This window comes from Caretta caretta, chromosome 14 (assembly GCF_965140235.1).
Source record: "Caretta caretta isolate rCarCar2 chromosome 14, rCarCar1.hap1, whole genome shotgun sequence".
Lineage (NCBI taxonomy): Eukaryota > Metazoa > Chordata > Testudines > Cheloniidae > Caretta > Caretta caretta.
In genome coordinates this window covers 30,049,859-30,066,234 of record NC_134219.1, presented here as the reverse complement: position 1 = coordinate 30,066,234, position 16,376 = coordinate 30,049,859, and the positions used below count along the sequence as shown (strand labels likewise).

At 44.5% G+C, this 16,376-nt stretch overlaps 1 protein-coding gene across 1 annotated transcript in view; it reads left to right on the top strand.

Moving 5' to 3' along the window:
* Positions 1 to 5,613: 5,613 nt before the first annotated feature.
* The window catches only part of LOC125621506 (uncharacterized), a 58,160-nt gene continuing 47,397 nt past the window's right edge, over positions 5,614 to 16,376 (top strand). Inside the window, exons 1-3 of the mRNA XM_048818355.2 lie at positions 5,614 to 5,812; positions 6,777 to 6,900; positions 9,048 to 10,092. Of these exons, the coding sequence (XP_048674312.2) occupies positions 9,079 to 10,092 (1,014 nt within the window). The 5' untranslated portion in view covers positions 5,614 to 5,812; positions 6,777 to 6,900; positions 9,048 to 9,078. The remainder of the gene's footprint in view (positions 5,813 to 6,776; positions 6,901 to 9,047; positions 10,093 to 16,376) is intronic.

The window sequence follows — 16,376 nt, the reverse complement described above, 5'->3', positions numbered from 1 at the left end:
AAGAGAAAATTTGTACACCAAAGTAAAGATGAGCTTAAAAAGGGAAATGATAGGCCTTGGGTGTCCTGCTTACATAGTGCATAACTGTGCCTGAACTGCAAGGAATATACTGCAAGGAATAAAATCCCGAGAGCATTCTTATTGAGATTTTTGGATATTTTCACATATTCACTGTTTGCGTGGAAAGACTGAAAAGTTTTTGTGAGTAGATGGGACAAGAATATCAGAATATTCTGGGATTCAGTAATGTCAGATGGCTGTCGATTTTACCTGCTTTAAAGAGGATCCTTCAATTTTATGAGTTATTGAAGTCATTTTTCTTGTCTTGCTTTTATCCATGCAAATATCACACAATCAAATCACTTGAGGGAGATGATCGCTGTGCAGTAAAGTCAGCCAATATCTTAAACAATCTCAAAAAGAAGCTGGTTACAAGGTGTAAAGAAAAATGTGTGCCTGTTTTAAGAGAAAACTATTTAGAGATCTAGAAGAAGTGGGGGTTGTGACACATCAATGCTATCTTAATGTGTCAAGATCTTTCTTCAATACAGTTATAAAATACATATGTGCATGGGGAAACCTGTCATAAATATAAAGGGAAGGCTAAACACCTTTAAAATCCCTCCTGGCCAGAGGAAAAAACCCTTTCACCTGTAAAGGATTAAGAAGCTAAAGATAACCTCACTGGCACCTGACCAAAATGACCAATGAGGAGACAAGATACTTTCAAAGCTGGAAGGGGGGGGGGGAGGGTTCTCTCTGTCTGTGTGTTTTTTCTTTTGCCGGGACCAGAGCAGGTCAGAACTCCTGTAAAGGGTTAATAAGCAATCTAGTTAGATATGCGTTAGATTCTGTTTCGTTTAAATGGCTGATAAAATAAGTTGTGCTGAATGGAATGGATATTCCTGTTTTTGTGTCTTTTTGTAACTTAAGGGTTTGCCTAGAGGGATTCTCTATGTTTTGAATCTGATTACCCTGTAAGGTATTTACCATCCTGATTTTACAGAGGTGATTCTTTTACTTTTTCTTCTATTAAAATTCTTCTTTTAAGAACCTGATTGCTTTTTTCATTGTTCTTAAGATCCAAGGGTTTGGGTCTGTGTTCACCTATGCAAATTGGTTAGGATTTTTATCAAGCCTTCCCCAGGAAAGGGGGTGTAGGGTTTGGGGGGGATTTTGGAGGGAAAGACGTTTCCAAGTGGGCTCTCTCCTGGTTATATTTGTTAGACGCTTGGTGGTGGCAGCAATAAAGTCCAGGGACAAAAGATAAAATAGTTTGTACCTTGGGGAAGTTTTAACCTAAGATGGTAAAAATAAGCTTAGGGGGTTTTTCATGCAGGTCCCCTCATCTTGTTGTACCAATAAAATAAAAACCAGCAGGATCTTATTAAAGGGAAAAAGGCAAAATACCACATTTACTGTGAATACAGAAAGAATCATAGTAAGCAGTTAGTTATAGTTATAACATTCCATTCAATCTCATATTTATTCACACATTCATTCATACAAACATACACACACACACACACACACACACAGGTTCTGCAAGGTTGTTATCATAGTTACCAGCCTTAGAGTTGCTCGTGCCAAGCCACTGGCCAGGTGGCCTGGACATGAGGAGGGAGCAGGGCCTTGTCAGATGCTCATCTGATGCTCCTGGAAGTTGGTTTGCAGAATCAGACCCCAAAGTTCTCACTTTTTAGAGTCTATTTTTATAGGAATTTCTTCCTATGCCAGTCTATGGGAATTGCTTCATCATGCTGTTGCTGAATCAATCAGCAGATAGCACATTCCTGACGGCTCCAAGATGTTATCTTGTTCTTTGGTTCTCCCATTCTTGAGGCTGTTGGGTGGATTCCAGTCTGCCCTCCGGGGGGGGGGGGGGTCCTCTGGTTATTTCCACTTGACGCCTTCTTCAGCCGATGGACACTGGATTCTTAGGCTGGCACCTCCCTGATCATTCAGTTATTATCCACACCAAGCATCCATCCACATACATCCTCTATCTCTATTTTAATCACAATTGTTAATACAACAAAAGGGCGGGGAGTCTCTGGGTGCTGTTTCTGTTGTTAGAGTATTGCTTTGAGTCTCTCTCTCTGTGAATTGCTTTGAGAACAGACTCTGTCTTAGAATGTACTAACACAGTTAGCAGCTTGCAAGTTTCACACATAGAGGGAGAGAAACAGTACCAAAAACCAAGAGACCTCTTAATTAGTAATACCCTGGAATTTGAACTATGGGGAATCAAACTCATTTGTGATTTTAATACAGAACTTCTTTAATATGATCCAACATAATCCCCCTTTTGACACTAAGATTTATAATCGTCAGTGTCACTTTCTATGTAGCCTATTCAAGAGAAAGTACTGTGAGGCAATTTGAGTTTGTGATTCCAATTCATGCCACATACATGATCCTAGTGATGTATCTTTTCTACAAGGTTCTGGGGCAACAGGCAAGGTGAGGCACACCCACTTTTGAGGACTCCATTCGGTACAACCTCTAGTGTCCAATAGCTTCCCTCCCTCCCCAGCCCACTGGCTCAAGGTCCAGGGTAGCCAAAAGGATCCCATGTGTAATATGGGGAGTGGGTTAACCTTCAATACCTTTGCCTCCAGGGACTGTTGGTGTGCAATTTTGACAACAATTTCTCCCATTAACAAGTCTGGTTTACAATACTGGAAACATATTGCATCCATTCATATTGATAAGTGTCAAACAATGATCTCTTTCTTTTTTAACAAATGCATCAAACCCTTAATATTTCCCAATATGACCCAGAACATTTTGTGTTCCAAAGTAGCTAGAGCAAGTATCTGCATTTCAGTGCATCCCATAGCTATGGCTGTGTAGTTTCCTATTTCTAATATTTTTTTTTCATATGGATAAGCCATGTGGTAGTATTAAGCCATTACTAAAGATTCCATCGGCCTTTTAGGTTACCCAGACCAATTTGGACCAAGTCTACATTGGCATGTACTTGTTTTTGTATCAGGCTGTCCTGTAGCTGATGTCTGCAAAAGGGGGATTATGTTGGATCATATTAAAGAAGTTCTGTATTAAAATCACAAATGAGTTTGATTCCCCATAGTTCAAATTCCAGGGTATTACTAATTAAGAGGTCTCTTGGTTTTTGGTACTGTTTCTCTCCCTCTATGTGTGAAACTTGCAAGCTGCTAACTGTGTTAGTACATTCTAAGACAGAGTCTATTCTCAAAGCAATTCACAGAGAGAGAGACTCAAAGCAATACTCTAACAACAGAAACAGCACCCAGAGACTCCCCACCCTTTTGTTGTATTAACAATTGTGATTAAAATAGAGATAGAGGATGTATGTGGATGGATGCTTGGTGTGGATAATAACTGAATGATCAGGGAGGTGCCAGCCTAAGAATCCAGTGTCCATCGGCTGAAGAAGGCGTCAAGTGGAAATAACCAGAGGACCCCCCCCCCCCCCCGGAGGGCAGACTGGAATCCACCCAACAGCCTCAAGAATGGGAGAACCAAAGAACAAGATAACATCTTGGAGCCGTCAGGAATGTGCTATCTGCTGATTGATTCAGCAACAGCATGATGAAGCAATTCCCATAGACTGGCATAGGAAGAAATTCCTATAAAAATAGACTCTAAAAAGTGAGAACTTTGGGGTCTGATTCTGCAAACCAACTTCCAGGAGCATCAGATGAGCATCTGACAAGGCCCTGCTCCCTCCTCATGTCCAGGCCACCTGGCCAGTGGCTTGGCACGAGCAACTCTAAGGCTGGTAACTATGATAACAACCTTGCAGAACCTGTGTGTGTGTGTGTGTGTGTGTGTATGTTTGTATGAATGAATGTGTGAATAAATATGAGATTGAATGGAATGTTATAACTATAACTAACTGCTTACTATGATTCTTTCTGTATTCACAATAAATGTGGTATTTTGCCTTTTTCCCTTTAATAAGATCCTGCTGGTTTTTATTTTATTGGTATAACAATCTGTACCCTAAAGTTCAGAGTGGGGAAGGAACCTTGACAAAAGCATACAGATGATTTGAGAGATTTGAAGTGTCTGCTTTTAAAGAAAGCTCCTTTAAGATCCAAATTGAAAAAGCAGTCGAGTTACTGCAGAAGAAATACCCCAATGTGACAATTAACAAGGATGAACTGTTTGATGAAAACAATGAGGAGTCCGGTGGCACCTTTAAGACTAACAGATTTATTTGGGCATAAGCTTTTGTGGGTAAAAAAACCCCACTTTTTGATAAATGCATCTGAAGAAGTGGGGTCTTTTACCCACGAAAGCTTATGCCCAAATAAATCTGTTAGTCTTTAAGGTGCCACCGGACTCCTAGTTGTTTTTGTGGATACAGACTAACACGGCTACCCCTCTGATGTTTGATGAAGTGACTCTGTTAAATGAGTTTGTGACAGGGAAACTATGTGAATGCAATGACACAACTACAGTGATCACAGTGTGTGGCAGATGGGATGAAGTAATCAAGCATCATAGGGAATCCTCAGTACCACATGCAAATATAAAAAAACAGGCAGAACTGATCCGGTGCCTGCCTGGCAGTAATGCTTCAGTTGAAATGGTATTTTGTGTTATGAATGACCTGTGGACAGGAGAAAAATCCAGAGACAAGGTTGAAACTGTGAAAGCCATTCTCAAGTTATTGTCAAAACAAACTTCACTTTAACCTGGAGGTTAATCTCTAGGTGGATTCCACTAGCAGAAGCAATAAGTTGTCATGCTGGTTTTCTTGCAAAACAGAGATAACACAGCATTCATTGATAAGCCTGCCAAAAATAAATGACATTGGCAGTGGTGCAAAGAAAGAGATTCTTTAAATAGGCCATCTGGACAGTGGGTACAGAAAACTGATGTTGTTGAACAATGTTTTTGTAGGTTTCAGAGTAACAGTTGTGTTAGTCTGTATTCGCAAAAAGAAAAGGAGTACTTGTGGCACCTTAGAGACTAACCAATTTATTTGAGCATGAGCTTTCGTGAGCTACAGCTCACTTCATCAGATGCATACCGTGGAAACTGCAGCAGACTTTATATATACACAGAGAATATGAAACAATGTTTTTGTATTGTTTGTAACCAGTGTTTGAATGCGCTTCTTTAGTGTGACATCACATCCACACTGATTACATACATATTTGTTTTGTATTTGTAGTGTATATGTTCAACTGTTAAAATATAAGCTGCTAAATAAATTTGCCTCGCTATGCTCTGCAACTTACATTTTCAGTCTTGGCTTCTTTGCTGTGCTCCCACCTCTGTGTGTCCCTGGATTTGGTTTAAAAAATGTGGTGGTCACCTTACCGTATTTTGAAACCTCGGGGTACGCAAGACAAATCAGACGACTGAAAGGGTACAGTCGCCTGGAAAGGCTGAGAGCTACTGCTCTAGGGCTCTCTCTATCTCTGATTCATTCGATCTGGACGGATTTCTCATTGTTCAGGAAGCAGAGAAGGATTCTTTCTGGATCCCTTTCTGGGAGAGCACAGGGAGGAGCTTTCCTCAGATTCTACCACAAGAGGGCTCTGGCTGTTGCTTGGAGGGGAGGCTGCTCTATGTCTGTCTGCTAAGGATACTGGGGTTGAACTTCCTGGGTCAGACTCTGCTGCTGCCGCCTCCATTGTGAGCCAGGAGCCCGCGCTGATTAGCTGCCGCTGCCCAGCGGGGTGTGTGCGGGGAGAGCCCTTCCCTAGCGCCCCTCGCGGCCCAGACGGGGGGACTTTCTCCGGGGGCTGGAACCAGCCCCTGGGGCAGCCCCGGGCTCTGCCGACACCAGCCCCTGAGCCGGAGCCTGCAGGTGAGGGGAGAGACCCGGGGGAAGGGCTGGGGCCGGGCAGGAAAGTGACTCTGCACCAACGGCCCCTCCTCGCCCCAGCTCTGCTCCCGGGGGTGCGGGGGTCTGCGAGTCCCGGAGCTGCTGCCCTCCCTGACCCCCCGGCTCTGCCCCCCTGAGCGCCTGCAGGAGCCGAGCCAGCGCCGGGAGAGCGAACGGCCCGGGCCGGCCAGGGACCGAGTCTCCCGGGCAGAGGGGAGTGGAGAGGGAGCAGGAGAGAGAGAACAAAATTTCGGGAGGGATCAATACTCCCATGCAGGGCAAGATTTTCAAAAGTGCTCAGCTCCCAACACCTCCCCACAGAGAACAATGGAGAATGCCCCCCATGGAGAACAATGGCGAGTGCCCCCTCCGATGGAAAATCGTGGGAGTTGCTGAGGGCTGAGCTCTTGAAAATCTTACAGAGAACTGAAGAAAGGATAGAAAGTCTGAGGCTGTCTTTGCTGCTAACAAAGGGGGTGTTTTTACAGCAGGAGATAGCTAACACCCTTTTGTTTTCCTGCTGTAAAATCTTAGTGGAGAAATTACTTGAATTTTTACCATGATGTAGCTGCTCAAGAAAAAACCCAGGAGTGGCGAGGGGGGTATAGTGTTAACCTCCCCATGCGGTAAAAATCTGGCTGCACCCTGTCTCCACTGGCATTTTACCAAGAATTGGCTGTCATTTGTTATCTTGTAAAAAACTAAAACAAAACCCCTCTTCTGGCAGTAGAGACAGCCTACCAAAGGCAGCAGGAGGTGGGGAGGTTCCCAGCTCCCAGACCTGCCTAGATCCCTTTCCTGCAGCATCCCTGGGCAGATTCATTTTCCTGGGAACAGGGCAAGGAGCAGAGAGAGGGAAAGCCAGCTCCTGATAATGCCAAGGAGTATCCCCCAAGGTTGCTCCTTTGATTCTGCTTTTTATGATGATGATTATTGTTCTTTTCAGGCACACAAAAGTGGCCTGGGCGCCTTGCAGAAAGAAGTATATGTATATAGTCCACAGCCAATTCATATATTCTACGGCCGGAAGGGACCATTTTGATCATCTAGGCTGATCTTTCAACTCACAGGTCAGAGAATTTCACCTAGTGTTTCCTGCATCAAGCCCAATAACTTGTGGCTAAGCTTAGAGCAGGAGAGTGAGACATCTAATCTTAGTTGAAAGACTCCAAGTGATAGAGAATTCACCACATCCATCCAATGAGCTGTTCCAATGCTTAATTATCCTCAGTTTTAAAAGTTTCCACCTTTTCCCCTGAGTTTGTCTAGCTCCAGCTTCTAGCCATTGGATCTTGTTCTGTCTTTATTTGCTAACTGAAAGATTCTTACTCTATCAAAAATGTCTTTGTTTATAGATACTTAAAGACAGTGATCACATTGCTGCTTAACCTTCTTTTGGATGTGTTAAATAGATTGAGTTTCTGAAGTCAGGTTTTCCAGGCCTCAAATCATTCTTCTCTGAATTCTCCAGGTTCCCAAAATCCTTTTAAAAAGTATGGATACCAGAATCAGATACAGAATTCCTCTAATGGTTTCACCAATGTTTTATACAGACAATATACCACCTCCCTACTCTATATTCCCCTGCTCATACGTCCAAGGATCATATTGGATCTCTTAGCCACAGCATCACACTGGGAGCTCATGTTTAGCTGGGTTCCACCATGTCCCCAAAGTCCTTTTCAGAGTTACTCCCTTCCAGGGTACAGTCCCTCATTCTGTAAGCATGACCTACATTTGTTCTTAGATGTATAACCTTACCTTTGACTGTATTAAGACAAATGTATTTCTGATAAGCTCATCTTACCAAAAGCTCCCATTTGCTCTACAATACTGACCTATCCTTATCATTTTTACTACTCTAATAATTTTTGAGTCATACTTTACCAGCAATGACTTTATAATGACTTCCTTTATCACCCAACTTGTAATCTCCTCAAAAATGATATCAGGTTTGTTTGACAAGAGCTGTTTTCCATAAAACCATGTTGATTGGCATTATATTACCATCTTTTAATTTTTTACTCAGTGGGTCCTGTATTCATTCCATTCTGTTACCAACAGGGCTATCATTATCCAAGACAACCCATTTGCCCAATCTTGCAAACTTTTTTGTGTGTGAATAATTGCTCATGAGAATAATAACAACAATCCTATAAGTTAATGTTTTTGCCAGCTTAACTGCATGCAGGATTGGGTCCAGTGTTCAGACCTAACACAAATGAGGGTCATGGCAGAAGCAATGGGGGACAGAAGGGACAAGTGGAACTGTAATGAGTTCTGGGGATGACTCAGTAAGGTATGGGTGCATCTTGGTGATTATTGTATCAGTTTATTTTTAATTCCTAAAGAAAGGATACAATTTTCAAAAGCACCGTAGGCATTTAGGAGCCTTTCAATGGGAGTTATGCATCTAACCTGTTTATGCATCCAGTGAACTTTTCAAAAGCATCTATTGGCATCTTTAGGCTCCCAAATACCTTTGAAAATCTGTCCCTTAGATGCTTTTGAAAGTTGGAGTTAGGCCCTCTGGAAAATCATAGAATCGTAGAAATGTGGGACGGGAGGGACCTTGAGAGGTCATCTAGTCCAGTCCCCTGCACTGAGGCAGGAACAAGTATTATCTACATCATCCCTGACAGGTATTTGTCTAACCTGTTCTTAAAAACCTCCAGTGATGGAGATTCCTCAACCTCCCTAGATAATTTATTTCAGTGCTTAAAATGTTCCCCTCTGTAAATAGAAGGACTGATTTTCAGGGGTGCTGAGCACCCACTCCTTGTAGCATTATTATTTGTCCTGCGGGAGAGCCTAGAGTCCAGTTCTGTTGTCCTGAGCTTTGTACAAAGACAGTTGCTGTTCCTAAGAGCTTATACAATCTAAAGTACAATTCGCAAATGCAACAAACTGATGGGATGCACAAAGGAACAGTTATGCAATTGTAATCAGCGTGATAAAGAGTGGTCATAGCTCATCGTTACTGAGATGTTTATAGGCATGATGGCAAAGGAGAGTATTGGAAGAGGGACAGTGTAGTGGCTTTGCTAGGTCCATGATGTTGTCATGAATTTAGGGCTCATGAAAGGTGAGGGTTTTTTATTGTGGTAAATTCGAAGATATTTTGTCAACAGGTGTTGATTTTCTGTTCCCCTTCTGAGGTTCCCTTTCCCCCACAGCACAGGGAATGACTCATCTCTGGATTCTTTCTCTATCCCAGCTGTGAGTGACAAGAAGGAGAACAGTCTGAGATGGAGGAACCATACAAGATGTCTCTGACAAGATCCAAAGGCAATGTTTCTGAGAGCCCTGAGCAGGAAAAAACCCCTAGGAGCCCAGGCGAATCAGAAGCACAGCAGCAAAACACTCCAGAGGAAAGTAAATCTGCTCACAGTGGGCGAGGTGTGAGGAAACGCAAAGGTACCATCGTCCGCCGGAGAACATTCATGGGGGAGAGGCCCAACATCTGCATTGAGTGCGGGAAAAGCTTCCTTCAGAGCTCAGACCTTATTAACCATCGGCGAATCCACACGGGGGAGAAACCCTATAAATGCATCGACTGCGGGAAGAGCTTCAGCGTCAGCTCAAACCTTATCCGACACCAGAGAACCCACACGGGAGAGAAACCCTATAACTGCCCTGACTGTGGGAAAAACTTCACGGACAAGTCGACCCTGACCCAGCACCAGCGCGTCCACACGGGTGAGAAGCCCTATAAATGCATCGACTGTGGGAAGAGCTTCAGCCGCAGCTCCCACCACAAGAGGCATCTGAGGAGTCCTCCAGGGAAGAGGCAGGGTAAATGCACCCACCGGGAAAGCACTACTGTTGGGAAGGTCAAAGAAACCAAAGCGTCAAAGAAGAGAACCTCAACAATCGAGATCCCCAACACTTGCGCTGAATGCTGGCAAAGCTTCAGCCAGAACTCGGACCTGGTCAAACACATGAGGATCCACACAGGAGAGAAACCCTACGAGTGTCCCGACTGTGGAAAAAGATTCAATGTCAGCTCAAACCTGATCAGGCACCAGAGGATCCACACGGGAGAGAAGCCCTACACATGCACTGACTGCGGGAAAAGCTTCACTGACAAATCTACCCTGACCCAGCATCACCGTATCCACACGGGAGAGAAACCCTACATATGCACTTACTGCGGGAAAAGCTTTAGTCACAGCTCCCACCACAAAAGACATGAGAAAATCCACAAGGGAAGGAACTCGGTGTCCTTCCTGCCATTGTGGCCCTACCCCACTCAAACGTTCTAAAGAATGGGGTGCATACTAAAGAGCCAGAAGGCGGATTGGGGTGAAATACACAGAGAGAGAAAGTGAGCACCCTGGAGAGTGTGACCTGGAGAGTAGGAACTGCTACATGTCATCAGACCGGCAGTCAAACCACTCCAGTCCCATTTCCAAAAGTTGCTATGAACCACATACCTCAAAGGAAGGTGTGAAACTCCCATAAGGGACAATTTTGCAATAACCTGTCCATGGGGGGAAAGTGGCTACCTGTTCCCAGGCTGTTAATTGGTTGGCTTATATCCTCAATATAAAGATCCCTTAGAAAACTTTATCTTAGCCATGGTAACTGTTGATTATATTTTTTATCATTCCCATAGATGTGTCTAATTCCCTTTTTTTGGAATCCTACTCTTGTTCTCCATAACATCTTGTGACGGTGAGTTCAACATGCTAGCCATGTATTGTGTAAATAGTATTTCTTGTCAGTTTTAAATTAGTACCCATTATTTCACTGGGCATCTCCTTTTTCTTGTACTATGAGAGAGGGCTAGTGGGGAACCCGATTTACTGGTACTTTCTCTCTGCTGTTTATACACCTAAATCACGTGCCCTCTTTTTCATCATCTCACTAGACTAAATAGTTCCAGTCTTTTCATCCCCTTCTCATACAGAAGTCTCTCCTGCCCACTAACAATTGTTGTTCCCTGTCTCTGAACCCCCTCTAATTCTGCTATATCCTTTTTGAAATGGGATGACCAGATCTGAATGCAGTATTCCTGGTTTGGGTGTCCCATCAATTTATATAGTGGCATTAGAATATTCAGTATTATTTCTATCCAAATGTTTATCCATACTTTATTTTTTATCCACTATTGCGCATTGTGGAGAGGTTTTCACTAATGTCTAGTATGACTCCGGCATCTCTTTCCTTAGTTGTTGCACTTAATTTAGATCCTAGCTGTGTGTATGAGTAGATGATATTGTCCCTTTTAATGGGCCACATGGTGCCAGCAATTTCCAAGCAAAACTCTCTCTTTGAATAGGGAGATTAAATATATATCTATATTGGTAGAGACTTTCAAAGCAGCCTAAGGAGTTTGGATGCCCAGGGTGTAATTTTCAAAAGCTCCTAAGTGATTTGTAATGGTATTTAGGCATTGTTCTGCTCAGCATTGCAACACTTAAGTCTCATTTTCAAAGTTGACTTAAGCACTTAGGACCCTAATTCCCACTAAAAGTCAAGAAAAGTTGTTCTGCTGTATCACTTAAGGCCAGATTTTCAAAGGTATTTAGGTACTTAGAGATGCAGATAGATGTCTAGTGGGATTTTCAAAAGTGCCTAAGTGCCTAACTCTCATTGAAATACCCGCTCAAATCAATGGGTGTTAGGCATGTAGGCAATTGTGAAAATCCCTTTAGGTGCCTAAATAATTTTAAAAATCTAGCCCTTAGGCACTTTTGAAAATTTTACCCCCAATTTCCAGAGCTGGGTGTCCAAATCCATTTAGATGGTTTTGAAAAATCTCAGCTGACCTCTGTCAATCATAGGGTTTTTTCATAGAACCCATCACCATACTATTTAAACACTTCCCAGGAAAATGAAATCTGATTTTAAACTGATGGCATGATCTGGCTCAAAGTGCATTGTGTTGCACTTACCTGCGCTGAATTCCATCTGCTGTCATGTTGTCTAGTTCATCTAACATTGTTAGGTCCCCTCTGAAGTAACTTAGCCTTCTTTATACACAAAGTAATGCAAATTTTGCCACCTTAGTTCTCATATTAAACACTGGCCCTAGGCATGGGCAAAGTTTGGATGGGGCAGAGGGGATGTTGCCCCCAAAACTGCAAGCCTTGGGCAAGTGTGGAATTTGCCCTCCCAAGCACAGCCCCATTGGCCTGACTGGAGCTGCCCCCCAAATATAAAAGTCAAACTGTGACCAGATGTCCTCATTTTATCAGGACTATCCTGATTATTATGGGCTTTGTCTTATGTAGGATCCTATTTACTCCCTCACTCCCCCATTACCACTCCCTTGTCCTGATTTTTCACATTTGCTATCTGGTCACCCTAACTAGTCCTAATACAGGACTGTGAAGGCACCTCACTGTTAACCTCTTACCATATTGAAAAACTGATTATTTATCCTTTTTGTTTTCTGCTTCTTTGCCAGTGTCCAATCCATAACAGTACATTTCTCGTTCATCCTGTGACTACTTGGCTGCCTTAAGAGCCTCTGCTGAGGGACTTTGTCAAAAGGTTTTTTGGAAAGTCTAAATAAATTAGATAAATGAGAACCAGTTTGTATATTAGTTTTTGTTAATGAATGATCAAAGAATTCCTCTAGATCAGGGAGACATGATTTTTCCTTTGCAGAAGCTGTGCAGGTTAGTCCCAAACATGGGGTGTTTTATGACTCTCTGTCTTTAGAGTTTGGCCTGAAGTGGACAAGTTGCCCCAACCTGCCATCTCATGCATTTGCAGCCCTGGCAGGTCTTCCTGCATCTCAAATAAAATCTCATGCATGATATGTGTTAGTGGGACTTGCGCATAAAACACCACTTGGCCTAGGAGAAGGTGCACTTGTGAGCCAGGTGACTACATTCTATGCTCATTTCTGTTGCAGAGTAATATTATTATTTCTGTAGTTCACAACCTGATTGACTAAGCTAGGTCTCTAGCTGGAAATAGATCCAAGATCCCTACAATGCCAGATCCCAGTTTCATATCTTTACCAGTGATGTCTTTCAGAATATATATGCCATATCTATGTACCTGGCTACCCTGTCTCTAACCCCAGTTTTGAACACACTTCTCTGCCAAATCCAGGAGCCCTGATTCTCAACATTCCACTGTTGTATCACAAATAGTTGTATAATCCAGTGGCAAAGTGTATGTTGCATCTCTCTCTATATGGATCACCTCCTAGAGGGTAAAGCGTGGATTCACAAAGGAGCAAGGGTACTTGATCCTCGGTCACCCACCTCAAAAACACCAGGCTACAGAGTCATTCTCTCTCTCTTGCTATGGCCCCATGACTCTTTAATTATTTATACACAGTGGAACAGGAGAAATTGAGGGAGCCCCACACCAGAATATCCCAGAGCTCAGTGGTTAGTGCTCTCCTGAGAGGTAAATACTGTGACCCAGAGCTTGGCTAGGCTATGCCTACTGTGAGAAAAGGTGGAGGCAAAACAACACCATGGAGATAACCTTACATTTTAAACTTTATAAAGGCAAAACAATCAAATAGAAAGTAACATCAAATACTCACTTAGGAAAATATTAAACTGTAAATCACCATTCACAATAAAAGAAGTTTTTCAACAACATGCTGTGTGACCCCAGGAGGGAATTAGTTCCTCCTGTCTCTGGCTGCAAAGTCCAGCTTTACCCAGCTGTCCCACCTTTGCCTCTCTGCAGCGTGTGTTGCTCCTTTGATGACTGCACCTCTTTCTAATGAATGTCAGCTTCTCACCCAGCGATCCACACCTTGGCACCAAAGTATATTCCCTCTGTCAGTGTCCCAGTGGTCAACCTCACCAATCATATGCTCTGTGCCCCTCACCACCAGGCTCCTTGCACACAGCCCTTCAAGGGCCAGCTTTCCCCTTTCCAGCAAATCACATTTTTACCCAACACATCCTCTTTTTGGTGCCTTCTCTGCCTTTTTACTGGTAGATCCTGAGCCTCCTCCCCACTTGAGCTGCCCTCTTCTTGTCTGTCCCTCTCTTCAGGACATCATTTTATGCTGCTGCACCACATGTTAGTGCCAGGGCCATGGTTATTACCTGGGAGACCCTTGTTCAAATTATTTCTCCCCCACAGACAGAGGGGGTAAGTGAACCTGGGTCTCCCACATCTCGGCTGAGTACTCTAACCACTGAGTTAAGCTGGATGTCCACATTCTGAATGGTTCCCGGTCTGGTAGGTGGCCTCTGAGCACACCTACCAGACCTGGCCCTACAGGCAAGATAGGGGTTCACCCACCTGTCTTCTCCAGTTCATGGATTGTTCTGGGCCTTAGGTGGAGATATGTGTCTGGATGCCTCGAGGCAGGCAACAGTGTGCATGCTCAGAGGCAGAAACATAGGCACCTAGGGAACTTTTACTCTGAAAACTTAGATGGGGTAAGTTGGGGTGCTTGCAGGCAGTGGAGTGGGGTTTGTGGATCACAGGGGAGCCTAAACTTGGGACGTAGGTGCCTAGCAGCCTGCTTCTGCTACCAATTGCTCCATTAGCTCAAGAAGAAATCCAGGGTGTGGGTCTGCATGGCCTCAGCCCAAATCCTCCTGAGGGAAAACACAGTCTGTGATCTTGCAGTGACAGAATATATTATAATGCACCTGCACAAGGGGCAGGGTGAACATAAGAACAGCCAGATTGGGTCAGACCAAAGGCCTATCCAGCCCAGTATCCTGTCTGCCAACAGCAGCCAATGCCAGGTGCCCCAGAGGGAGTGAACCTAACAGGTAATGATCTAGTGATCTCTCCTGCCATCCATCTCTACCCGCTGACAAACAGAGGCTAGGGACACCATTCCTTACCCATCCTGGCTAGCAGCCATTAATGGACTTAACCTCCATGAATTTATCCAGTTCTCTTTCAAACCTCTCTCATAAGTTTACAGTTACATTATTTATTTAACATTTAGATTGCGATAGAGCCTAGAAGCTGCATCCAGGTCCGATTTCCACTGTGCTGGGTGGGGTACAAACATAAAGCTAGTGACAGTCCCTGTCCCAAAGAGCTTAGCACAGGGGTGGTCAACCTGTAGCTCCGGAGCCACATGCGGCTCTTCAGAAGTTAATATGTGGCTCCTTGTACAGGCACCGACTCCGAGGCTGGAGCTACGGGCGCCAACTTTCCAATGTGCCTTGGGGTGCTCACTGCTCAACCCCTGGCTCTGCCACAGGCCATGCCCCCTTCCAACCCCGTCCCCTGAGCCTGCCATGCCCTCACTCCCTCTCCTCCCCCCCCAGAGCCTCCTGCACGCCACGAAACAGCTGATTGGGAAGTGCAGGGAGGGAGGGGGAGATGCTGATTGGTGGGGCTGCTGGTGGGCAGGAGACACTGGGAGCAGGGGGGAGGAAGCTGATGGGGGCTGCTGACATATTACTGTGGCTCTTTGGCAATGTACATTGGTAAATTCTGGCTCCTCAGGCTCAGGTTGGCTACCCTGGCTTAGCATGTAACAGGTGGATAAGAGGAACAAACAGACGGAACTGAGGTAACAAAAATAATGGGCTATACACAATACTTTGCCACTCAGGAGTAGTAATTATAAATATGCAAATTAGCTCATTAAATAATTTGCCTAAAACATCATACATGGATCTGCACAAAAGTTGGTAGCTCTGTACCACGCACCTTCCACTGGAGCAGAAATGGAATATCAGTTCTTGTATTTCTCTCTCCTGCCTTCTCATCTGTCTGTGCTTGTTTGTGTGTGCTGGGGAAAGCTGGACTGACCCAACAACTTTGTGAGTAAGCTGAGAACACTCTGGCTGAAACCCTGCAAACACTTCCAGCTTTAGCTGAGAAACGCTGCTGTTCTTTCCCAGCGGATTTAACTTTCAGATAAGTTTTCATCATGTGCAATAACTCATGAGCTAAAGCAGGGGTGGCCAACCTGAGCCTGAGAAGGAGCCAGAATTTACCAATATACATTGCCAAACAGCCACCGTAATACATCAGCAGCTCCCCACGCCCCGCTCCCAGCGCCTCCTACCCACCAGAAGCCCCGCAGATCAGTGCCTCCCCATCCCTCCTCACACCTCTTGATCAGCTGTTTTTAGAGTGCGGGAGGCTGGGGTGGGGGTGGGGGAGAGGGCAGAGGAATGAGGGCATGGCAGGCTCAGGGGAGGGAGTGGGAAGGGGGCAGGGCCTGTAGCAGAGCCAGGGGTTGAGCAGTGAGCACTCCCCAGCACATTGGAAAGTTGGCGCCTGTAGCTCCAGCCCTGGAGTTGGTGCCTGTACAAGGTGCCGCATATTAACTTCTGAAGAGCCACATGTGGCTCCGGAGCCACAGGTTGGCCACCCCTGAGCTAAAGCCTTAGAGTGTAAGAAAGTAGCTGGATAGACACATGGCCCTTTGGGAGACAACTGAAGTTGTGTAATTGACGCCATAAGGAACAGGATTTCATCTCTGAAGTTTTTGTCCCAGTTTTGAGCTGCACTAACTCCTGCTTAATCCATAAACCTCAACAACCCCCAGATACGTGCAGATTTTAAAGCCAGAAGAAACAACTCTGATCATCTAGACTTACATCCTTCCTAGCACAGGCCAGAGAGCCTCACCCAG